The following is a 25,582-nucleotide window of genomic DNA, read 5'->3' on the forward strand; positions in this document are numbered from 1 at the left end:
GCTGGCATGAAGTCAAGCTCCACATGGCAGTAACGGGGCACTGGGGAGGGCTGCCAGGGATGGTAGAGCAAGGTGAGACATAGATTGCCTTTTCACTTTAACAGTCTCCTGGCCTGGGTCCTTTGGGGTGTTGGTGCCCTCATTGTAAAGGCCTTTCAAAGAGGGCCAGTGCACTTCCTCTTTAGCGGGCGCCCAAACTGAACACCAAGATATGCCCACGCACAGCATATAAAAGAAATGTGGTTTTTCTGTATGGCAAGACACAACAAACAGGGTAGAACCAGCAGAACATTCTCTTTCCATCCTTGGGGACCCTGCAGTCTGGGGGGCCACTAGGATTTCTTGTTTCTTTCTGGGAACTGCCTGACATTAATTTGTAGTACTTAAAAAAGTATAAAAAGGGATCCCTTCCCACCATTTACTTTGAGAGAGTAAATTCAACAGATTGCCTCTTAGGGAGAAATTGCGCGGGCCCCAATTCCTGCCAAAGACTTGGCTGCCCATTTTTGATCTGAGTTGAGGGTAATTTATTTGTCAAAATTACTTTAACAGGTTTAAAACTTTGGAGATCAACTGTAGAGGGCAACAAGCCTGAGGGCCAAGTTCTTCCCACCCTGAGTTGTGGTTCCTATTGAAGAAGCCACGTGGGACCTCATTGTGGCAACTCTTTCCAACCTCATCCACTTTAACGAGCTCCCATCATTTCATCCCCAAGGGTGAAGCAGCAAGCCCCCTTTGGGGGAATAAAAAAATAACAATCATATTGTTACTTGATATTGTTTCCAGGCACCAAAGCTTTAACATTTAATCCATTCATATTCTTTAGGTTCATATGACATTATGACTAGGAAAAACTGAGGACAAAGGACCCATCCAAAGTCACCTGGTGGCAAAGTGGAAGATCCTTATTGCCACCGGACTTCTTTGAACAACGTAACTTCCGGACCCCTTGGTATTGCTGGAAGGGGGGACTCAATGGACGTGGACAAGTTAAGTGATTCTGGTTGGGATGGCTGGGTTTGGAGAGGGGATTTGCCCAATCCCATTGGATGGGTTCATGTCACATGAGGGCTCTGCTCAGTGGTATCGGAATCTAAATGCATCAGATTCTGGGAATGCCTCTTGCATTGGGAGATAGCCCCCTTAATCAATTTCCCATCCTCTCCCCATGCCCTGAACCCTTTCTAACTAGAACAATTACGGGGCTTCCAAATGTTTCAGGTACATGGGCGTGGACCCTTAATTATGGACGCATGTGGGATTAATATGGGCCAGGGACATGTTTCTTGGCATCGAGGGTCTTCAATGAAAGCAGTGGCGATCTAAGATCGACACACTTGTGCAGGGAAGGAGATGGACAGAGACCCGGCCCATCACACACGCATATACACACGCACCACCAAAATGTCATCATAAAAAAGAAGGGGACTTCAGCGGCTGAGGGACTGGCTCAGAGAGCTTGTGCCTAGTTCCTGCAGCCTTTCCAGGGGAACCCCAGAGAAAAAAAAACCCCACAGCGACGGCCATGTTCCAGTGGTTTCATGCACCCGTGAGCTGCCCTTGTCAGCAAGAGAGGGGGCGGGAACAGAGTTTTGTAAGAGCCACCGCAGATTAGAAAAGCATTGCATCGCAGCAGGAAAACTCAAGGAGGAAACCCAGGAGGGCCGAGGAAACCACTGAGGGGCGAGAACCCCGAGGAGGGAAACCAGGGCACAGCGACAAGGACAGGAGGCAGAGCGAGGGCCACGCAGGGTCCCAGAGGGAAGGTTCAGCAGTGTCTGTCCGCGCTTACAAAACTTGCAGCCGGCTGGGCAAGAGGGTCCAGTTAGGAGCTGAAAACCCTGCGGAAGGAGAAGTCGGGGGCAGTTAGTGCGAGGCTGCTGTGTTTCCTCTGAGTGTCCCAGAGAAAATCGCCCATGCTCTGGGCTCAGGGGCTTCGTCTCTTTCTTTCTTTTTTCTTTTGAGACGGACTTTCGCTCTGTCACCCAGGCTGGAGTGCAGTGGTGCGATCCCGGCTCACTGCAACCTCCACCTCTCACTGAAATCCCAGCACGGTTCAAGTGATTCTCCTGCTTTAGCCTCCCAAGTAGCTGGGATTATAGGCGCCCACCATGCCAGGCTAATTTTTGTATTTTTAGTAGAGATGGAGTTTCACCATGTTGGCCAGGCTGGTCTCGAACTCCTGACCTCAGGAGATCTGCCCGCCTCAGGCTCCCAAAGTGCTGGGATTACAGGTATGAGCCACTGCACCTGGCCCATCTCTTTCATTTAATCTGTAGCCCTAGTGTCTTGGACAGGACCTGGCACCTAGCAGGGGCTTGTTTTGAAAGAAAGAAAGAAAAAATGAATAAGTGAATGAATGAATGCTCACAAATACAACTGGCCAGGAAGAGCAGCATTTCAACGGACTTTTTTTTTTTGAGACTGAGTCTCACTCTGTCACCCAGGCTGAAGTGCAGTGACGCGATCTCGGCTGGTTACAACCTCCGCCTCCTGGGTTCAAGCGATTCTTGTGCCTCAGCCTCCTGAGTAGCTGGGATTATAGGCACATGCTACCATGCCTGGCTAATTTTTGTGTTTTTAGTAGAGACAGGGTTTTGCCATGTTGCCCAGGCTGGTCTTGAACTCCTAGGCTCAAGTGAGCCACCCATCTTGGCTTTCCAAAGTGCTGGGATTACAGGTGTGAGACACTGGGTCTGGCAAAAGGGTTTGTTTGTTTGTTTTTTCTCTTGAGACAGGGTCCTGCTCTGTTGCCTAGGCTGGGGTGCAGTGGTGCCATCATGGCTCACTGCAGCCTCGACCTCCCTGCGATCAGGCCATCTTCCTGCTTCAGCCTCCCAAGTAGCTGGGACCACAGGCGTGTGCCACCATGCCCTGCTAATTTTTAAATTATTTGTAGAGACAGGGTCTCCCTACATTGCCCAGGCTGATCTTGAACTCCTGGGCTAAAGCAATTCACCCACCTCAGCTTCCCAAAGTGCTAGGATTATAGGTGTGAACCACCACACCTGGCCTTAAATGCTTTTGACAACCCAGGGACTTGTGATCTGAAAGGCAATGATATGAGTCTACTGGTCACAACAGTATGTTTTTGAGACTGCTGTGTCATTGTAAGCAGAAAACAAGGAAGATGCCAAATTCAAGAAATGAGTGTATGCCTTGTGCTGCTGAAAAAACACAGCTGAGTCCCCACCCAATTTAAAGTAAAGGGCAGACACGGGTGGTTTCCAGGGGTTTTATGGCGGGACTGGGGCAGGGAGCTTTGGGAAATGAAATGACGATCAAGGTTGCTGTGCCACGGAATTCAGGTAAGGTTTAAATCATGAGACCCAGTCCCAGTCTCCTGGTGCCTCAGCCTGTTTCCAGCAGTTTCTAGAGGTTCAGTGAAATTCTCAAAATCATATGAAGTGTAATTTGTGTTGATGAGAAAGCCCCCAGCCATTTAGGGGGTGAGGGAGCCGTGGGAAAGGACACAAAAACTGAACTCCAGACCCCCACCCAGGTCCAGGGCGATCCCATTCTTCTCCCCACTCTCCACAAAAACTGAACTCCAGACCTCCACCCAGCGCCAGGGGTGATCCCATTCTTCTCCCAACTTTCCTAAATGAGGAGTGTTCAAACACTTTTGTAGAAGAAACCCTTGCCCTAAATCTGATGCTAAACCCCAGTAGGTGAAAAACAAACAAGAAAGATACTTCTGGTAGAAATGTCACAGATCCGGCCAGGCGTGGCGGCTCATACCTATAATTCCAGCACTTTGGGAGGCTGGGGCAGGCAGATCACTTGAGGTCAGGAGTTTGAGACCAGCCTGGCCAACATGGTGCCACCCTGTCTCTACTAAAAATACAAAACTTAGCTGGGCGTGGTGGTGCACGCCTGTAGTCCTAGCTACTTGGGAGGCTGAGGCACCAGAATCGCTTGAGCCTAGGAAGTTGAGGATGCAGTGAGCTGAGACTGTGTCACTGCACTCCAGCCTGGACTACAGAGCAAGACTCCGTCAAAAAAAAAAAAAAAAAAAAGCAACTTCCCAGAGCTAGGAGCCATCATTATACTAGGGGGTGCCCCAGACAGAAGCCGGCACCCAAAGCAGGGGCTTCCTCCCACACTGGACAGGGCCTCAGGGTTCCCCTGGAGGACTTGTTAAAATGCAAACTGCTGCATCCTAACTCCTAAGTTTCCCATCCAGCAGGTCTGGGGTGGCCTGGGAATCTGCATTTTTTAAACACGTTCCCAGATGGTGCTGATGTTGCTGTTTGGGGACTCTATCGTGGGAAAGCCAGACATCCCTGCCCAGTAGGACCTAGAAGAGCGGGCTCTTCCTGCCCCTCACCCAGGGATAGAGCCAGCTTACTCATCGGTGTCTTTTTTGCTCTCTTCAATGAAGGCAATGGACTCAGATCTAAGGCGGTTGGTCACTTCATACGTTCGCAGGGTGACTCCGAAAATATCCTCGTGGTACCGGTTGTCATCCTAGAAGACAGAAACAGCCAGAAAACAGCTCTCAAATGCCAGATAAGGGCTTGGAGCAGGGACAGACTCGCCTGACACCTGGAACGGAATATCCCTCAGGAAGATGGTTCCCAAAGAGATGAGGCTGAAGCCAGTGCCCCCGAGGTACCTTTGATCTCGAAGACTCTGCTCAGCAAAACTGTTCTCTGGGATGTAGCCCAGTTGGCAAAGAACATTTAGGTTGCCATCTGGAAACACTGCAGCTGGTTGGTGGATTCTCAGGTGAAAAGGAGTGATGAGGTCAAATGGAAACCTCACCATTCCCCGCTTTCCTCCCTCCAACGTGTTCCTGCAAGTTCAGGTCTGGGCAAGGCTGGGTTTAGTGTGAAATAGCCCATGAGACCAGAAGAAAGGGGAGGAAGGAACAAGTGGCCGCTTAGCACTCAGGGAACTCCCCATAGCTGCCCACAGTGGAGACTGCTTGGGCATGCATGAGTTTCTCTGAAGATGAGTATCTTTGCTCAGCATTGCCCAGAAAGAAGCAAGCAAAGAGAAGAACCTACCCTGGAGTCCCAGGAAACAGCCCAAGCGATGACTGACTTGTGACATCTGCAAATTTACCAAGTTATGGGAGCTCCTGTGGCGGGCAGTCAATATTCTCAAAGGGCAAGGGGATTAAACAAGGGGAAAATGCACCTCAATGCTGGGGAAGGGCAGTGGCTGGGAGCGTGCATCTGGCAAGCCAGGAAGAATCTGTTGTGCACTAGGTTCCAGCCTCCCCTGGTCCTGAAAGTTTTGAAGAAAGTCACCCATCTGTAGAGTGGGTTCATTTTCATTTTCAGTTGGGGTGAGTTTTTTTTTTTTTTTTTTTTTTTTTTTTTTGAGACAGAGTCTCGCTCTGTTGCCTGGGCTGGAGTGCAGTGGCGCGATCTTGGCTCACTGCAACCTCCGCCTCCCGGGTTCAAGCGATTCTCCTGCCTCAGCCTCCAGCTGGGACTACAGGCATGCGCCACTATGCCCAGCTAATTTCTGTATTTTTAGTAGAGACGGGGTTTCACCATGTTGGTTGGCCAGGATGGTCTCAATCTCTTGACCTCATGATTCACCTGCCTTGGCCTCCCAAAGTGCTGAGATTACAGGCGTGAGCCACTGCGCCTGGCCATTTTTTTTTTTTTTTTGAGATGGAGTTTCACTCTCGTCACCCAGGCTGGAGTGCAATGGCGCGATCTTGGCTCACCGCAACTTCCACTTCCCGGGTTCAAGCGATTCTCCTTCCTCAGCCTCCCGAGCTGGGACTACAGGTACCCACCACCACGCCTGGCTAATTTTTGTATTTTTACAACAGACAGGGTTTCACTGTGTTAGTCAGGCTGGTCTTGACCTCAGGTGATCCTCCTGCCTTGGCCTCTCAAAGGGCTGGGTTTATAGGCTTGAGCCACTGAGCCCAGCCGGGGTGAGTTTTTAACTCCCTTCCGCAAAATCCTGGGGAATCTATAAAAGTGTCTCTTGAGGGTCACACGAAAGAGACTGAGTATATAGAGGGCTCCACAGCTCTCCTCGGATCTGTTTGTGCAGTGCTCAACCTGTACAACTACACGGGGCAGTGCTGCAGCTTCTGAGGCAGGAAAAGTTAGGTTAGAATGGTTTCTGTCTAGTTACCAGAGGTCCATTCACTCGTTATTTTCACACATGGCCTCCAGTCATATTTACTACACCTGCCTGCATGCCCAGCCATCCTTCTACTTTCTCTGTCATTGTTTGGGGCCACCTATATCCTCTACCCTCAGTGGTAAGTGCAGTGAATGGGAGCAGGGATATCATCGTGGCTCCCTAATCATCAAGACAGGTTGGATGAAAAAGAGGGGATAGGAGAGTGGATATAGGAAAAGGGACCTGGGAAGCCAGCCTGTCACGCACCCTCATCCGACTGATGAACACGCCGGCGTCCTCTGCCGAGAGCTTCCCCTGCTGGGTCATGATGCGCTGGATGGCTTTGAGGACATCAGCGGCCATGGTGACGTCCCCACAGACGTAAATGTGGCCCCCTTGCTCCTTCAGGGCTCGGTACACAGACTCCGCCAGCTGCTCCTGCAGGATGTCCTGCACGTACTTCTGCAAGGAGCAGAGGGCAGTGAGAAGGGGCTGGGCTGTACAACATGCCTGCCATAGCCCATGTCCTCCCGGGAAGCAGAGCCTGACTCAGGGGCTTGTGGGCAGGTAGGATCTTTTGTGAGCTGATCCCAAGGAACAAGAGTAAGGGACTGGGAAGAATGAGATAGGGAAGGCGGGAAAGTCAATTGGAGGGTGCAGGAATGCATTGCTACCCTCTTTGGACAACTGGAGCTCAGCTCTGCTAAGGACCCTCCAGGGAGCTGGATAGATTGCTTCCCAGAATCATCCGCTGCAGAGGGGAAAGACGGGGAACATTCACTACCCACTCCTCTCTCCTGGTGGCCAATGGTCCCTGGGTGTTAACACCTGCACACGTCCAGGTGTGCGGCTGGTTACTGCAGGCATCCTATGTTAGAGTGCCAGGGAAGCCCTGGGCCGATAGCAAGAGATGGGTGTGAGGTGAGGGGCCGGCTGCTGTAGCAATAGCAGAAGGAAAAGGTGGGCTGAGAGGGTGTGAGGTGGGCACAAGGGGTGTCTAGTACAGCTCCAGGGAGCTCATTGGTTCAGGATATCTTTAATTTGTCCAGGAAACTCCTGCTCTGAAGCTGATATTCAGCTGGAACATGCTGGCATGGCTGTAGTGACTCTTAAGACTGACATACTTCCACCCACACTGCTCGGACTCTCTGGGTGCCCCCCAACCCACTGCAATGTCCTGACTCCTTCCCTGGGACCCTCAGACCTCCCCAAGAGCCAATGGAGCTTTAGTACTGTGGTCCATGTCCATTCTGACTAGTATTGCCTCTCGTGGACTGTTAAATTTCTATTTATTTATTTATTTATTTATTTATTTATTTATTTATGAGACAGAGTCTCACTTGTTGCCCAGGCTGGAGTGCAGTGGCATGATCTCGGCTCACTACAACCTCCGCCTCCCGGGTTCAAGCCTTCCTCCTGTCTCAGCCTCTTGAGAAGCTGGGACTATAGGCAAGCGTCACCACACCCGGCTAATTTTGTGTTTTTTCTTTTTTCTTTCTTTTTTTTTTGTAGAGATGGGGTTTTACCATGTTGGCCAGGCTGGTCTCAAACTCCTGGCCTCAAGTGATCCACCCACCTCAGCCTCCCAAAGTGCTGGGACTAACAAGCATGCGCCACTGCACCCAGCTAATTTTTATATTTTTATTAGAGATGGGGTGTTACCATGTTGGTCAGGCTGGTCTCGAACTCCTGACCTCAAACGATCTGTCTGCCTTGGCCTCCCAAAGTGCTGGGATTAAAGGTGTGAACCACTGCACCCAGCCTAAATTTATTTTTTTAAATTTCTGTTTTTAAATATTTTAAATTTTTATTTCTAACTATTTATTGTTTAGAGACAGAGTCTTGGTCTGTCGCCCAGGGTGGGTTGCAGTGGCATGATCACGGCTCACTGAAGCCTTGACCTCCCAGGCTCAAGCTGCCCTCGTACCTCAGCCTCCCAAGGAGCTGGGACCACAGTCATACGCCACCATGCCCAGCTAACTTAATTTTTTTTTTTTTTTGTAGGGACGGGGTCTAAGCATCTTGCCCAGGCTGGTCTTGAACTCCCAGACTCAAGTGATCCTCCCACCTCAGCCTCCCAAAGTGCTGGGATTACAGGCATGAGTCATGGTGCCTGGCCCAACATTTTTCATTACAGTAAAATACACGTCATGTAACATTTACCATTGTAACCACTTTAAAGTGTACGACTCAGTGGCATTAAGTACCCTTCTCAGTGTTATGGGATCATCACTATCTGGTTCCAGAACTTTCTTCTTTACCCCAGATGGAAACCCTATACCCATTTGCAGTTACTCCCCACTCTCCCCTCCCTCAGCCCCTGGCAACCACTAATCTACTCTGTCTCTATGGATTTGCCTATTCTGGATATTACATATAAGTTGAATCTTATAATATAGGCTGTTAAATACTTTACTGTATCACATATATATTTTTGAGATGGAGTCTTGCTTTGTTGCCCAGACTGGAGTGCAGTGCCACGATCTCAGCTCACTGCAACCTCTGCCTCCTGGGTTCAAGTGATTCTCCTGCCTCAGCCCGCCAAGTAGCTGGGACTACAGGTATGCACCACCATGCCTGGCTAATTTTTGCATTTTTAGTAGAGATAGGGTTTCACCATGTTGGCCAGGCTGGTCTTGAACTGCTGACCTCAAGTGATCCACTCGCTTTGGCCTCTCAAAGTGTTGGGATTACAGGCGTGAGCCACTGTGCTCGGCCTGTTAAATATTTTACGTAGATATTTTCCCTACCCATGCTTTCTGAAGTAGAGAGCAACTTCACAGAAGGGAAATCAGGAAGCTTAAGAGTGAGGGTGAGGGGTTTCTGAGAGTGGGATGTACAAGTGTGTACACACATGAGTGTGCACCAGTGTGCACATGTGTTGGGCTGGGCTGGGGGATGCGCTGCTGGGGGTTACCTTTGGTTTGTCTGGCTCCCGGGAGTAAGCCGTGTACAGCTCTCTGAAGACCCCCTTGTTCTTGGCCTGCAAGGTCTCTTCCCTGTAGATATGATCTATCTTGGATTGCCGGCACCCGAAGACCAGGACCATGGGGCAGGGGTTCATTCCTGGGGACCGGGAAGACCTTATGTCACCGATGGCTCTCTGCCTGATGTGTGGGGTGGCTGAGGTGCCAGGGATGGGGAACTGAGACCTTAGCGTGCGCCATGCGGATAGAGGCTCACGAACACTGGGGCAGGCAGATGTATGCGTGCACACACATGTACGCAGGTGGGTGTTCACATGCTCACACATGCACACACTGAGGAAGGAGGTGACGTGTGTTCAATTTTAGTGGACCTCCCTCCCAGGTCTCAATCCTTCTTTCTGCTCCTTGACTACTCAGGAGCCCCCACCTGATGCCCAGACTCCGGAGCTAGATGGCCTGGATTGAAATCTCAGCTCTGTGATGAACAACTTAGTCAACTTTTTTTTGTTTTGTTTTTTTGTTTTTTTGAGGTGGAGTCTTGCTCTGTCACCCAGGCTGGAGTGCAGTGGCGCGATCTCGGCTCACTGCAACCTCCGCCTTCTGGGTTCAACCGATTCTCCTGCCTCAGCCTCCCGGGTAGCTGGGATTACAGGTGCCTGCAACCATGCCCGGCTAAGTTTTGTATTTTTAGTAGAGACGGGGTTTCACTGTGTTGGCCAGGCTGGCCTCAAACTCCTGACCTCGTGATCCGCCCACCTTGGCCTCCCAAAGTGTTGGGATTATAAATGTGAGCCACTGTGCCTGGCCTTTTTCTTTTTATTATTACTATTATTATTAAGATGGAGTCTCACTATGTCGCCCAGGCTGGAATGCAGTGGTGTGATCTTGGCTCACTGCAATCTGCAGAGTGAAACCTGCAGAGTTTCACTCTTGTTGCCCAAGTTGGAGTGCAATGGCACTATCTTGGCTCACTGCAACCTCTGCCTCCCAGGTTCAAGTGATTCTCCCGTCTCAGCTTCCTGAGTAACTTGGATTACAGATGTGGGCCACCATGCCTGGCTAATTTTGTATTTTTAGTAGAGACAGGGTTTCACCATGTTGGCCAGTCTGGTCTCAAACTCGTGACCTCAAGTGATCCACCTGCCTTGGCCTTCCAAAGTGCTGGGATTACAGGTGTGAACCACCACATCCAGCCACAATGTACTCAACTTTCTAAGCCTCTGCTTCCCTATTTGCAAAATGGATATAACAGGACTGTTGTTGAGAAATGAATGTGAAACATTACAACTCTGCCTGATACCTGGCAAGTACTTTATAAATGTTAGCTATCCACTACAATGACAGTTCCATGGGGGCAAGTTTTACTGACTGATTGATTGATTTGTTTTTGTAATCATCCCTCGAATCAATGGAAAGGTTTTCATTTCTGTTTTAGTTGTTTTTCTGTCTTGTTCACTGCTATGCTCCAACACCTCCAAGAGTGTTTGGCACTTATTAGGTGCTCAATAAATCCTTGTTTAGTGCATGCTACAATTTGGGTTTCTTTCTCTCTCCTGCCGAAGCTGATCTGCTGTGTCTTTCACACAGCACTTGCTCTTGAATAACAGTCTTTGCAATAATTACAAAAGCATAGCCATTTGATAAGGACTAACGCCTACCTTTTCCAGGCTATTGGATTATTTTTTTTGAAGGGATCACATCTTAACAAATGTCCTCTGGGCCTGGAATTTCAGGCCCCTGGGACAGGCTGTTTGGATGACACCATGAACTTCACCTGTGGGTCAGGCTGGTGCTACACGCCCCGGCTTCTCTGAGGCAGTGACGCCATGGAGTGACACCTTCACTATTCTCTAGGGCTGCTGAGACACAGCTGGACCTCCCCAGGTCTGGGGGTGGGAACCAGGCAGCCGCTGGACTGTAACCCACCTTTGTGTTGGATATCGAATTGCCGCTGTTGCCAGAAGCTTCGGAAAGGTGCAATGCCGGTGCCCGGTCCAACGAGGATGCAGGGGACTTGGGGGTTCCGGGGCAGGTGGAAGCTGGGTGCTCTGGGCAAGGAAGAGGGGGTCAGAAGTCTTGAAGAGGTCAAATCCAATCAAGAACAACTGAATCTTAGGTAGACCAGGTGGCTGTCTTCGGTAGACATACAATGAGACTTACGGCTCTTCAGCCGGGGCCAGGTGCCCCTTTTCAGGGTGGGAGTCTCACCGATTAAGGGAATTCCAAAATGGGGGGTCCTCAGGGTCTGGCTATTCTTCCATTCCCCAATTCTTCTCACTGCTGGGCTCAGCAAATTCAACCCAGAGTATCTCTACACTGGCACCATTGAGACTTGGGGGTGGACCTCCTTGGTCGTGGCACTGTCCTGTGCATTGTAGGGTATCGAGCAACATCCCCGGCTTCCAGCCACGAGGTGCCAGGAGTACACGTGAGTTGTGACAACCCAAAATGTCTTCAGACTTTGTCAAATGTCCCTGGGTGGCAGGGATGGGGTGGGGCGCTGCAAAAATCACCCTGGTTTGAGAGCCACCATTTTTTTTTCTTTTTTCTTTTCTTTCTTTTTTTTTTCTTCTGAGGTGGAGTCTCACTCTGTCACCCAGGCTGGAGTGCAGTGGTGATCTTGGCTCACTGCAACCTCCAACTCCCGGGTTCAAGCAACTCTCCTGCCTCGGCCTCCCAAGTAGCTGGGATTACAGGCACCTGCCACCACCCTCGGCTACCTTTTTTTTTTTGTATTTTAGTAGAGATGGGGTTTCGCCATGTTGGCCAGGCTGGTCTCAAACTCCTGACCTCAAGTGATCTGCCTGCCTTGGCCTCCAAAAGCGCTGGGATTATGGGCATGAGCCACTGCACCCAGCCCAGAGCCACCGGTTTAACCAACAATGAAATCTTTAAATCGAGGAGTCACAGACTTCAGTGTGTAAAAGAATCACCTGGGGATGTTCAAGATGCAGATTCCTGGGCCATGCAGTACATCTGGGCTCAGGACGCTATGTTTGAAACACCAGAGGACTCTGATGTCAATGATATTTGGATCGTTTTCAATGGCACGTGGACCATATTGTGAACATTCTAACCTCAGTGGTTGAGAAAAAGGATTGGCTAAAGCCACTGTTCAGATAGAGAAGTTATTGATCGACAAAACAGGTTAACTATAACTGGTCTAAGATCAGCTATAGCCTTTAAAGCTGAGTTTGGGAGGAAAGGCGCCAATGAATGGGGGTGATTGGATTTTTTCCATCACCAGGAAACTGGGACTGATTGGGAGTGACCAGCAGAATTTGGCTAGAATTTCCACTAGCCCATACAGTCCACGAAGGTGGAGACTGTATTTGCAGGGTTCTCCCCGATAGCTCCAGCATCTAGCCCAGTACACGCCCAAGTGAAATGTGTGTTGCATTGACTTGACGTCGACCAGAGGACTTGCCTAGCTTGCTGTGCTGCTCTGATCTTGTTTCCTTAACAATTAAGAGAGACGCAGGACATTGGTCTCCATTGTGTGCCACCCAGTCACCTCTCTAGAACCTTTCAGACCGGTCCACCTACTTCAACTTGCAACATCAATATGCAGATTTGAGATGATTGCTCATTTTTCTCCACTTATTACTCACCCTCTCACGAAACAGGGGACCACTTCGTCAGCCTGTATCCGGTTGAGCCAGGAGGAGCACACGCCGTGGTGAATTGGTCCTTCTCCATCTAGCAGAATAACCAAGGCAGTCAGGACCACCCACTGCTCTGAAGCACGGCCTCCCCTCCTCCCTCCAATGCAAAATGCTCACAGGCCCAGTGCCAAGTTTATCCTTTGGAATTCCTCCCCAGGATCCCTTCCTCTGAAGGGCAAGAGGAAACGGTACAGCTGGGGTGACTTCGTGCCTATACAACCACCCAGGGTTCTATTGGGTAGGGGTGGTTCGGATTCAAATCCTTCCCTATAGAAGGGTGCTTTTGGTGGCTTGCTGGACTCCTGGGACGGGCACTGTGCATTTTAATTGCTTTATCTAGGAGGAAAAAGACAGGGCAGAGCTTGGGTTATCTGACTTGCAACCAGCTGGGCCTGATACAGCAGAGCGCTCTCCCAGGGAATGAGTGGTGGTGGCTTGTTCTAGCTGGTGCTTTGGGGATATGAGGGGGCACCATTGCAAATACACGTCTTGCCTCTTTCCTAATTCTGCTCAGGCTTGGCTCTGCATCAGGGGACAGTTCACCTGCTGCTTCTTCCCCCAGTTTTCTGGTCTTGGGGGTGTGTCTCTTCCCAGGGATTTGGGATTTAGCCTGCAGGCAGTGGTTTAGGGAGCCCTCCAGAGGCCCCTCGGGGGAAAATGCAGCCGAGGAGGCTCTCCCAGTGCCTCCGCCCACCTCGAGTGCGGTAGGAAACGATGGCCACAGTGAGGTGCACTTCATCAGGGTACATGTCTGGGGAGGAGCTGATGGAATAGTAGCGGGGCTGCAGCAGGGACAGCTGGGTCAGGAGCAGGGTGGCCGGCATCTGGATGGATGGGAACTCCTCCAGCACCTCCACGATGGTGGGGTTCTTGCCCCATTTCCATTCCTCATACTCCTGCAAACCCTGTGCCAAGGAGACGGACAGAGACAAGCTTGAACCCAGCTGCTACATAGTTCCCATGAGGACCTGAGGGGGTCTAAGAAGAAGGCAAAGTGAAAGTAACAGTTGGCAGGTGTAGTGGCTCATGCTGGTAATCGCAGTGCTTTGGGAGGCGGAGGAGAGAGAATCACCTGAGACTAGGAGTTCAAGGCCAGCCTTGGAAACATAGTAAGACCCTGTCTCTACAAAATTTAAGAAAAATTAGCTGGATGTGGTGGTGGATGTCTGCAGTACCCCAGTTACTTGGGAGGCTGAGGTGGGAGGACTGCTGGAGTTCAGGTGCTTGAGGCTGCAGTGAGCTAGGATCACACCACTGCGCTCCAGCCTGGGTGACAGAGTGAGACCCTGTTGACAGAAAGAAAGAAAGAGAGAGAGAGAGAAAGGAAGAAAGCAAGCAAGGAAGGAAGGAAGGAAGGAAGGAGAAGGAAAGAAAAAGACAAAGAGAAGGAAAAGAAAAAGAAAGAGCAATAACAGTTAACACTTGAATAGCAATTATTCTGTGCTGTTTTGATTCTCATGAGGACCTTATGAAATAGGTATTACTGTTTCCCCATTTTATATATGAAGAAACTGAGGGTGATAGAGGTCCTATGGCTACTAGGTGGTGATGCTGGGTGAAACTGAGCCTTGCTCTAGACAGTGTGTCTTCAGAATTTGTGTTTCTAGTCACTGCACACTCCTGAAGTCAAGAGAGACGCACTATAGAAGGGAGTCATGACTCACGCGGGGAGTGGCAGCATTCGGTGGAGACCTGTGATTTGTTGGTTGCAGAATCTGGAGATGCATCTTTGGAGAGCTTGGGTCATGTTCATGGCGGTGAGTGACAGCCCCGGAAAAATCAGGTTGGGGTGTGTGGAGGACCATGTTTGGGGACGTGTTGACAGCAAAGCCCAGCTGTAACCAGGCAACAGAGGAACTCTCTGGAGCTCTGGAGTTATTTTTCCTTAATCTCAGAAGATGCCCTAGGCAGTCTCTGATTGCTGGAACAGAAGGCTCAGTTTCTGAGACCAGCGTGCCCGTGCACTGTATAACAAAGATTTTCCCCAGTTTCTAAAGACTGTCCTGGCCTTATTTATTTATCTATTTTTTATTTTTTTTTGAGATGGAGTCTCACTCTGCTGCCCAGGCTGGAGTGCAGTGGCATGATCTTGGCTCACTGCAAGCTCCGCCTCCCAGGGTTCACGCCATTCTCCTGCCTCAGCCTCCCGAGTAGCTGGGACTACAGGCGCCTGCCACCACATCCAGCTAATTTTTTGTATTTTTAGTAGAGACGGGGTTTCACCGTGTTAGCCAGGATGGTCTCAATCTCCTGACCTTGTGATCTGCCCACCTCGGCCTCCCAAAGTGCTGGGATTATAGGCGTGAGCCACAGCGCCCGGCCTGTTCTGGCCTTATTAATAGGCGATGGCATCCTTGACATCGTGCTTCTCAGACCTCCAGCCTGACTGGCCTGCAACTGCAGGAGCAAAATGGACAAAGAGCCCTGGCCTTTCAACTCTTTGAAACTGACATTACCTGAAACGGACATCCATCACCCTGTTGGTGCCAGGTCTGCCTTCCCACAGGCTGCTCCCTGCCAATGACCAAGCACAGGAGTCTCCAGGACTCCTCAAGAACCCTGCTGGGCCTTCCTTAAACTGCACTGCAGTCTAGAACGTTCTCATCCCACCTTTCTTCCTTTTCCTTTGGCTGGCGTTAGATTTGTTTTGAGGTCTGGTGGTTCTCCCAGCCCTATCTGATCCCTTTCCACTTTATGTCACATAAGTGTTTCCCCTAATAAAAATCCTTGCTCATTTAATCCTGTCTTGAAGTCTGCACTTTTTGGAAGAAATAAACTAATACACATGGGTTATATCAAATTCTATCTATCTATCTATCTATCTATCTATCTATCTATCTATCTATCTATCTATCTTCTATCCATCTAGAGACAGATTCTTGCTCTGTCACCCAGGCTGGAGTGTAGTGGCGTGATCGGCTCACTGCAACCTCCATCTCCTGGGTACAAGCAATTCTCCTACCTCAGTCTCCTGAGTAGCTGGAATTACAGGTGCCCATCACCACGCCCAGCTAATTCTTGCATTTTTAATAGAGACAGGGTTTCGCCACGTTGGCCAGGCTGGTCCCGAACTCCCGACCTCAGGTGATCCGCCTGCCTCAGCCTCCCAAAGTGCTGGGATTACAGGCGTGAGCCACTGCGCCCGGCCTATTATTTATTTATTTATTTATAGAGATGGGGTCTTGCTCTTTCACCCAGGCTGGAGTACAGTTGGAAGATCGTGATTCACCATAGCCTCGAACTCCTGGGCTCAAGTGATCCTCCCACCTTAGCCTCCTGAGTAGCTGGGACTACAGGCATGTGCCATGATGCCCAGCTAATTTAATTTTTTTGTAGAGATGGGGTCTATGTTGCCCGGGTTGGTTCCAAACTCCTGGCCTCAAGCAATCTTCCCATCTCTGCCTCCCAGAGTGCTGGGATTACAGGCATGAGCCACTGTGCCCAAATTCTACTTTAAATAAGGTAAAAACAGTGCAATCTAATAAGGTACCAACAGTGCAATCTACAGTCCTTCTTCCTATTAGCCACCCTCCCCCATTAATTAAAAGTTTTAAATCAAAATTATACTTGCAGATAGTCTAAAAAGTTAAATAACTTTGTAAAGCTTATGATTAAAAATAATGGTCTCCTGTTCTACCTCTGCCATCTGCTTCCTACTCCCCGGAGGTAACTACTTACAGCTCTTTAAGTGTTCCTTCTGGTATTTATTTTCATATTTCTAAATACTACGCACTCGCTAATTAGCCTCTTCCTTGCTGCTCACCATTCAATCCCCTCTCCTGGACGGCAGAAGAAAGCTAAGCCATCCTGTGCTGGGGGCTTGCTTTCTGGGAAGGAGCCCCCATTGGTAGCAGCGTGGGCCGTTCTCCTGGGTAAAATTCTCACTGAGCAAGGCTTTGCAGCAGGCTGGGGCAGGTGATCCCAGGATTTCTAAGCAAGGTGGTAGAGGCTACGTTTGGTTCATTTTACAATCAGAGACCTCTGATCTCTAGTAGTTCCACCTGCAGCTCCTCTGCATTGGCAAAATCTCATCATAGCAGCCACATGGATGGAACTGGAGGACATCATGTTAAGTGCAAGAAGCCAAGCACAATAAGACAAATTTTGCATGTTCTCACTCATTTGTGGGAGCTAAAAACTAGAAGCAAATAAAGTCATGAAGACGGAGAGTAGAAGGAGGGCTACCAGTGCAGGGAAGGGTAGTGGGGAGGGGTGGGGGAAAGTGGAGATGGTTCATGGGTACAAAAATACAGTTAGATAGAAGGAATAAGATCTAGGCTAGGCGTGGTGGCTCATGCCTTTAATCCTAGCATTTTTGGGAGGTTGAGGTGGGTGGATCACCTGAGGTCAGGAATTTGATGGTGAAACTCCATCTCTACTAAAGAAAAAAATACAAAAATTAGCTGGCCATGGTGGCAGGTGCCTGTAATTCCAGCTGCTCGGGAGGCTAAGGCACGAGAATCCTTTGAGCCTGGGAAATGGAGGCTGCAGTGAACTGAGATTGTGCCACACGGCACTCCAGCCTGGGCTAGAGGGTGAGACTCTGTCTTAGGGACAAAAAAAAAAAAAAAAAAAAAAAAAAAAAAAATCTACTATTTCCTAGATCTAGACAAGGTGACTATCGTCAACAATAATTCATTATATATTTAAAAATAACTAAAAGAGTGGAATTGGAATGTTTCCAACACAAAGAAATGATGAATGATTGAGGGGGTGAATATCCCCTTTGCCCTGATGCGATTATTACACATTGTATACCTGTATCAAAATATCACATGTACTCGGCCGGGCGCGGTGGCTCAAGCCTGTAATCCCAGCACTTTGGGAGGCCGAGACGGGCGGATCACGAGGTCAGGAGATGGAGACCATCCTGGTTAACACGGTGAAACCCCGTCTCTACTAAAAAATACAAAAAACTAGCCGGCCGAGGTGGCGGACGCCTGTAGTCCCAGCTACTCGGGAGGTGGAGGCAGGAGAATGGCGTGAACCCGGGAGGCGGAGCTTGCAGTGAGCTGAGATCCGGCTACTGCACTCCAGCCTGGGTGACAGCACGAGACTCCGTCTCAAAAAAAAAAAAAAAAAAAAAATATCACATGTACCCCATAAATACATACACCTACCAAGTATCCATAAAACTTAAAAAAACAACAAACAAGAAAAAACCTTATCTTTAAACCAAGGCATGGTGAGATCCTGTTTTTCTCCTAAGCATGGCCTAAAATGGCACTAATGGAAGCCCAAGGTTCCAAAGGAAGACAGAAAGAATAGCAATTTCAGTTGTAGCCAGGGAACTGTTTGATTCAAAGGAGTCACTCTTGCTCTGCCAGGCCTTAGAACTGGGGGCAGACTAGCCACATTGGACCAGCCAATATGGCGACCTACAGCAAATAATGGCCCCCTTGGCTCAAGACTGCCATCTGCTGGAAGCCTGGTAATAACAGTTTTCAACTCTTTAAAGACGAGGAGATGAAAGGCGCTCCCTAGGGTTGTGCGAAGCCTGAGGACCCACCTTGCTGAGGACCAGCAGACGCTGCTTCTCCTTCTCATTGGTGGCTAGGGAGGCAAACTGCTGCAGCTGCAGGGGCGTTGGTGGTGTGGTGATGTCCAGGTAGTACTTGAAGGCCTGGAAGATGGTGCAGGGTGGGAGGCGGTGCTCGTCTGTCCAGTTACTGATGACGCCTGTGGAGGTACAAGGCGGGTGAGGGGTGGGTGTGGGAGGGCTTGAGTCTAAGTCGGGGGTTCAGGTCTGCTCCTGGAGCAGAGGATGGGGCCAGGTGAGGAGGGTGGCTCCAGAGCCAAGCAACCTTCTAGCTCTCCACCTTCCATGCCCAGAATCCAGGGGATTTCATGTGTGCAAGAAGCAAATCCAAAATTAATTATGCAAATGAATCCAAAAATTAAGAAAAATACATGAAGAGAGGAGAAAAATATTAAAATAGCATGGCATAGTCCACTGGCGTTCTATACAACGAGCCCCCAGCTGTGGGTGACAGAGATTAGCCTATTTCAGCCCCATGTATCATGGGATGGTGTCAGCCTCTCACCCCCTGAATGGGATGTTAGTGTTTGTCATTATAAACACTAACACTTATCTAGCACAGTCTATGTGCCGAGTACTATTATTAGTATTTTATATTAACTCATTTAATCATCACAACAATCCAAGACAGTGTTATTCTTCTCCCCGCTGAGAAAAATAGCAGCACAGAGAGGTTAAGAAATTTGCCCGAGGTCACACAGCTCATAAGCGTGAAGTCAGGCAGTGTGGCTTCAGACCTTGTTCTGACTACTATATTGTACTCCCTCTATATACTCTTCCTCCAATATGTCCCTAAATATAAGCCTCTCCTCCATCAGGGGTTCGATCCCAAATAAAAAGCTCTATTTCAACATAGAGGAAGTATTGTCTGGGTTGGATTTATTTTATTTTATTTTATTTATTTATTTTTTTAGACTGGGTCTCACTCTGTTGCCCAGGTTACAGTGCAGTGATGCGATCACAGCTCACTGTAGCCTTGAACTCCTGGGCTCAAGTGATCCTCCCACCTCACGCTCCTGAGTAGCTGGGAATACAGACGTGAGCCACCATGCCCTACTAATTTTTTTTTTTTTTTTAGATGGAGTCTCACTCTGTCACCCAGGCTGGAGTGCAATGGTGCGATCTCGGTTCACTGCAACCTCTGCCTCCCGGGTTCAAGCGATTCTCCTGCCTCAGCCTCCTGAGTCGCTGGGATTACAGACATGTGCCACCATGCCCGGCTAATTTTTTGTATTTTTAGTAGACACGGGGTTTTGCCATGTTGGCCAGGCTGGTCTCGAACTCCTGACTTCAGGTGATCCACCCACCTCGGCCTCCCAAAGTGCTGGGATTATGATTACAGGCATGAGCTGCCGCACTCGGCCTGATGCCTGGCTAATTTTTGTATTTTTTTGTAGAGATGCAGTTTCACCATGTTCCCAGGCTGGTCTCAAACTCCTGGGCTCAAATGATCTGCCTGCCTCAGCCTCCCAAAGTGTTGGGATTACAGGCGTCAGCCACCTCACTCAGCCAGGATTTATTAAGAGAGGGTATGTCTCAGCCGGGTGTGGTGGCTCATGCCTGTAATCCCAGCACTTTGGGAGGCCAAGACGGGTGGATCACCTGAGGTCAGGAGTTTGAGATCAGCCTGGCCAACACGATGAAATCCCCGTCTCTACTAAAAATACAAAAAATTAGCTGGTGTGGTGGCATGCGCCTGTAATTCCAGCTACCCAGGAGGCTGAGGCAGGAGAATCACTTGAACTTGGGAGGCGGAGGTTGCAGCGAGCCAAGATTGCGCCACCGCACTCCAGCCTGGGTAACAAGAGCAAAACTCTGTCTCAAAAAAAAAAAAAAGAAAAAAAGAGGGTATGTCTCTCTAACGTAGTGTCTTCCTGAGAGGTTTTCAGCAGGGCTTTGACGATATGCTACTTTCACATTCTATCCTGACTTCACATCCTAGCTCTTTTGTAAAAGTGACAGTCCTGTATTGGTCTGCCAGGTAAGGTCACTGCAGTTCCTTGTACCTGACCCTTGAGCCCACTTGTGCTCCTGGATGAAGCACTGGGACCCATTGGCCTTTGAAAGTTCTTCAATATGAATGTCAAGGATGGACACTTAAGCAGGCGAGAGCTTGATCTAATGAGGTAAAACATGTGGGCTCAATCCCTCGTTGGCCATCAAGCTTCCTATAGTACCTTTTGATTCTAAGAGGAGGCAGGATCAGATTTCTGCTGTTATTTACTTGGTGGGCAATGGGGTACTAGAGATTTTCCTAAGGGTTAGTGGTGAGCATGGAAAGTAAAAAGAGTGGCTACTGCTAACATCCACGTCTAGTCAATGAAGGAAGGTAGCGGCCCCCTTCTCCCAATGGTGAGCCATCGATGGCCTGGCACCGTGCGCATTTATTTGCTCAGCTGGTTGGCCCAAGGTTGATCAGCCATGAGAAAGGGGAAAATCTTCAGTGTCTCATCGGCTGCTAGCAACAGAGACCCACTCTCCTGCCTGGACTGGTGATTGGGAAGAACGGGTCCCTTCTTCCCCAGACACCCACTGCCTCTGCAGCTCCCTCGAGCAGGGAAGGGCCCCTGGGGATGTTACCTAAAGCCGTGTTCCGCTCCTCCAGCAGCTCCACTCTCACCATCTGGTTGACAGGGGGTGCGTCCTCCAGCCGCTCGATCAGGGCATTCACGAGGTCCTCGTGGTTGCCAGGGAAGACACCCAGGTGGTCCCCAGGCTGGTACTGCAGCTCCTGATTCCCGTTGGTGTGGAGACGCACGAAGATAGTTGACCGACTGCAGGAAATTGCAGAGGAATCAAAGGACAAGGGCCAGCAGCTACTTCCTCCTTTTATTTGGCTCTTCTGTCTGTCCCTGTTGGCTGCAATTCTCTCCTTCCATTCTTGTTGAGGCCTGTGCTAACCAAGCCTATTCCCCCATCATTCTATTATTATTATGGTGAGATAGGGTCTTGCTCTGTCGCCCTGGCTGGAGTGCAGTGGTGCGATCACGGCTCACTGCAGCCTCCATCTCCCAAGCTCAACGATCCTCCCACGTCAGCCCTCCCAAGTAGCTGGGACTACAGGCAGGCACTGTCATGCCTGGCTAATTTTGGAATTTTTTTGTACAGATGGAATTTCCCTATGTGGCCCAGGCTGGTCTCAAACTTGTGAGCTCAAGCAATCTTCCCACCTCAGCCTTCCAAAGTGCTAGGATTACAGGTAAGGGGCACAGTGCTCAGCCATCATTCTACACTGAGGCTTTTCATCAAGGTCACCAGTGAATTCCTCACTGCAAATCCAATGGCTGCTTCCTAGGTTTCATCTGGATCTGGAAGCAGTATTGGGCATAACTACTCACTCTCTCCTTCTCAACTCCCTTCTTTTGGATTCTAGCACCCCATTCTCAGTACTAATAGGGGTTCTCTCAGTGTCTAGCACTTCACTGTAACCACAGACTGTGGTATTCCCAATCTGTGAAATCCTACATCTCCTAGGAATCGCAAGCCCCACCGCCTTTGGCAACCAGGGTTCCTCGTGTTGTAATAGTAAAGGAAAAAAGACTTGGCTTTAAGCTTGGGTTCCTCCTATGCATAAACTCATCAATATTACAACATTGAGAGATCTAAAAAGACAACACAGAAGGAAACTCACTGTTGCCTACCGGGTTATAACCTTTCTGCATTGATTTTTGTGTTTCAGGTTCAGGAGGCCTGTGCTAATCCAACAGCTTTCAAGAACAAACTCTCAGAATGTGATTATTCTGGTCCTTTAAAAAGTTTCAGTACAGGCCAGGCACAGTGGCTCACACCTGTAATCCCAGCACTTTGGGAGGTGGAGGTGTGTGGATCACCTGAGGTCAGGAGTTTGAGACCAGCCTGGCGAACATGACAAAACCCCATCTCTACTAAAAACACAAAAATTAGCTGGGCATTGTGGCACGCGTCTGTAATCCCAGCTACTCCAGAGGCTGAGGCGGGAGAATCACTTGAACCCAGGAAGTGGAGGTTGCAGTGAGCCGAAACTACACCACTGCACTCTAGCCTGGGCAATAGGGAGAGAGTATATCCCCCACCCCCGCCACCCAAAAAACAAAAAAACGAACCCCACAAAAACCTTTCAGTACAGTATACTGCATTTTACACAATACCTGCAAACTCTAGGATCAACTACACTTGGATAAATCAAATCTTTTGCACCCTTTGAGCTATGATTGCTTTTTCAGACCTGCTTTTTCTTCATTGCCAATGAGTTTTCAGTGGATAGAGACGCTTGATATTCAACATGAAGTTTCTATATTCTCTATGGTATGTAAATCAACACTTGAATAGCCCAATGGGACTCGCTATTTAAAGGAGTTTTTGGCTCAACCAAGAACCCCTTTGTGCTACAAATAGCCACCATTATTAAAAAGAGTTGAGCGGGCATATTATTTTGGGGGAAGAAACGGTGTCAAGTATTTTCTTGAAGCAAGGCATCCCTGCCCTTAGCATAGTGGGGAACTTAGCGACCATAATTGTGAATGGTAGTATTAAGGTCTGGAGTCCCACTCTCCCTCCCTGGGCAGATCTTGCCCTGTCTGGGAACCTGCACGACTGAGCCTTCTCAGAGCTCACACCAGTCTTTGGTTCCTGGGGAGCAGACATTACCTCCAGAGAGCTGCAAGAAGTTAGAAGCCAGGGCCAGCAGGGGGCGCTGTGGGGTTTCTAATTTGGGAGCCTCCTAAGTTTACCCAAAGGAAGCCTTTGAAAGGCCCGCAAATCAATTCCCGCTTTCTTCCCAGATCATCACGATTTGTACAAAATAGAAACGCAGAGGACCCAAACTTGCTGAGCTAGCTCACGAGCACAGCCACCTCCCCCCAAGTCCTCTTGAACGAGGCAGAGGGTGGCCGTGCAGACAAGGAGCAGGCATGGGAAAGTGGCTGGCTAGAAGGTGGGTCCAGGCTCTGGCCCTGCTGGGAGTTTAATCAAGGGGAGTTTAATCAAGGGGACTCCGCATGCTGCTTGGGGGTGCTTGCTGAGAACTCCCAGCGTTGAATGGCCGCAGGGCCCCAGGTGCCCCAGGGCACCTTGGTGGGCTGGTCTTTGATGCTTTGCTGGGAAGCCGACCCTCTGGGGAGTAGCACTGGCTCATAAACCAATTGTCTTAAATCTCAGTTCTGCTGAGCTTTGTAAGTGGATAATTTTTAAACATTTTTAAAAATTATTATTTTTATTTTTTTTGAGATGGAGTCTCTCTTTGTTGCCCAGGCTGGAGTGCAGTGGTGAGATCTTGGCTCACTGCAACCTCCACCTCCTGGGTTCAAGCGATTCTCCTGCCTCAGCCTCCAGAGTAGCTAGGATTACAAGCGCCCACCACCATGCCCGGCTAGTTTTTGTACTTTTAGCAGAGACAGGGTTTAACCATGATGGCCAGCTGGTCTCAAACTCCTGATCTCAGGTGATCCACCCGCCTCAACCTCCCAAAGTGCTGGGATTACAAGTGTGAGCCACCACGTCTGGCCTATTTTTTATTTTTTCTTAAAGCTTGGGACACATACGGGCCATATGAGAAGTACAGGGAGAAGGGGAAGAGGCAATGGAACAGCAGCCACCATTTGGGCCCTATTTCCTTCTCCCCCGAGTGTCCCCTCTGTGTGATTTATTTCTAGTCACATCCAGAAGCATCACATACACACACATGCTTGGCGGTGGCTCAATGATAGGTTTGCAGATAAAAGAATAATTTGCTAATGTCCAGCGTTAAATGGAAAAAAAAACCCAGAAAATGTGCATTTTTCAGTGAAAAGGATAAATATTGTCAGCTGTGAACTGCTCAAGTTAACAAGGTTCATTCATTCAACACCCGTACATTGCGTGCCAAGCACTGTTCTAGGCACTGGTGAGAGAGTGATGGGGAAGGACAGCAAAGTGCCCTATTCTCATTGAGAAGTCACTTAAAAGATCTCAGGTGGGGTTGGTGATGTGGATGAGTGGGTGGTGATGGGTTGAGGGGAGTAGGCTATGTCGATAGGACAGTCACGGAGACCTCTCTGGCGATTTGACATTTAAGCAGAGACGTGCAAAGACCTGCAGGCACAGCATTCCAGGGATGGGGAAGAGCACGTGCAAAGGCCCAGAGGCAGAGAAAAGGTGGCATGTTCAAGGAAGTGAAAGAAGGCTGGAGTGTTTGTTTGGACAATAGTAGCAGCCATATCACAAGAGCCTCATGATGACCTGCCATGGGAAGGAGTTTGGAGGTTTCCTGAAGTCCAGCAGACCATCAGGGGCTGTGAAGCCGGGGAGTGATAGGCTTCAATTCACGGTTTTAAAAGATTCCTCTGTCTGACGACCCGCTTCCATAGTAAAAGATTAGGATGGGGGTGGCCAGAAATTCACACCTTATACAAGTAGGACACCTAGTCCAAACCAGTTTTTCGCACCCTATGCAAATGACACGCCTGGTCCAACCAATATTTTGCGTCCTATGTAAATCAAACACTGCCTCCTCACTAGACATCTGTAAACCCCCAAGCCCCCGTGCATTTCACCGTGGATCTGGCAACCCATTTCTCCAGGACCCCTCTCTTCAGCAGAGAGCTCTTTTTTTTTTTTTTTTTTTTTTTTTTTTTTAAGACGGAGTCTCACTCTGTTGCCCAGGCTGGAGAGCAGTGGTGCGATTTTGGCTCACAGCAACCTCTGCCTCCCGGGTTCAAGTGATTCCCCTGCCTTAGCCTCCCGAGTAGCTGGGATTACAGGCACCTGCCAACATGCCCAGCTAATTTTTGTATTTTTAGTAGACACGGGGTTTCACCATGTCGGCCAGGCTGGTCTCAAACTCCTGACCTCGTGATTCGCCTGCCTTGGCCTCCCAAAGTGCTGGGATTACAGGTGTGAGCCACCGCACCCAGCCCTTTCTTTCATCAATTAAACTTCTACTCTTAACCTCAAAAATAAAATAAAATAAAATAAAATAATAAAAAAAAAAAAAAAGAAAGAAAGAAAGGAAAGACTCCTCTGTCTGCTCTTTGGAAACCGGTGTTTTTAGAGAAAAGCTCAGAAACCAAGAGACAAGTTGGGTGGCTATTCCAGTCAGTCAGACTGGACATGCCCATGGCTTTGCTCAAGGTGGTGGGTCTGAGATGTAGTTGAAAGACAAGGCCAAGGGCATCTGCTGAGCGACTGCATGACCCAGGCGAGAGGGAGAGAGGAGTGAGGATGACACTGGAGGTTTTGACTGAAACCAAACGTTGATGTCCTTGGGGAAGGCTGGAGAGAAGCTATTTTACTCAAGGGGAGATGAGACTGAAGCATTCTACCGATCAAGAACTCTGCATTGTAATGTCTGCCATTCTCCCAGACATCCTGGTGCTGACCTTAACTTCTGCTGTTCT

General features: G+C 49.3%; 1 protein-coding gene across 2 annotated transcripts in view; it reads right to left on the reverse strand.

Moving 5' to 3' along the window:
* Positions 1-503: 503 nt before the first annotated feature.
* The window catches only part of NOS1 (nitric oxide synthase 1), a 231,703-nt gene continuing 206,624 nt past the window's right edge, over positions 504-25,582 (reverse strand). For both annotated transcript variants that reach the window (XM_045366051.3, XM_015431613.4), the window contains 9 exons: positions 20,811-21,004; positions 18,201-18,370; positions 13,386-13,596; positions 12,638-12,725; positions 10,953-11,074; positions 9,017-9,165; positions 6,367-6,561; positions 4,352-4,470; positions 504-1,841 (listed from right to left, as the gene is read on the reverse strand). In XM_045366051.3, coding sequence (XP_045221986.2) covers positions 1,826-1,841; positions 4,352-4,470; positions 6,367-6,561; positions 9,017-9,165; positions 10,953-11,074; positions 12,638-12,725; positions 13,386-13,596; positions 18,201-18,370; positions 20,811-21,004 — 1,264 coding nt within the window. In that variant the 3' untranslated portion in view covers positions 504-1,825. The remainder of the gene's footprint in view (positions 1,842-4,351; positions 4,471-6,366; positions 6,562-9,016; positions 9,166-10,952; positions 11,075-12,637; positions 12,726-13,385; positions 13,597-18,200; positions 18,371-20,810; positions 21,005-25,582) is intronic.

The sequence above is a fragment of the Macaca fascicularis genome, chromosome 11 (genome assembly GCF_037993035.2).
Source record: "Macaca fascicularis isolate 582-1 chromosome 11, T2T-MFA8v1.1".
NCBI classification, from domain to species: domain Eukaryota; kingdom Metazoa; phylum Chordata; class Mammalia; order Primates; family Cercopithecidae; genus Macaca; species Macaca fascicularis.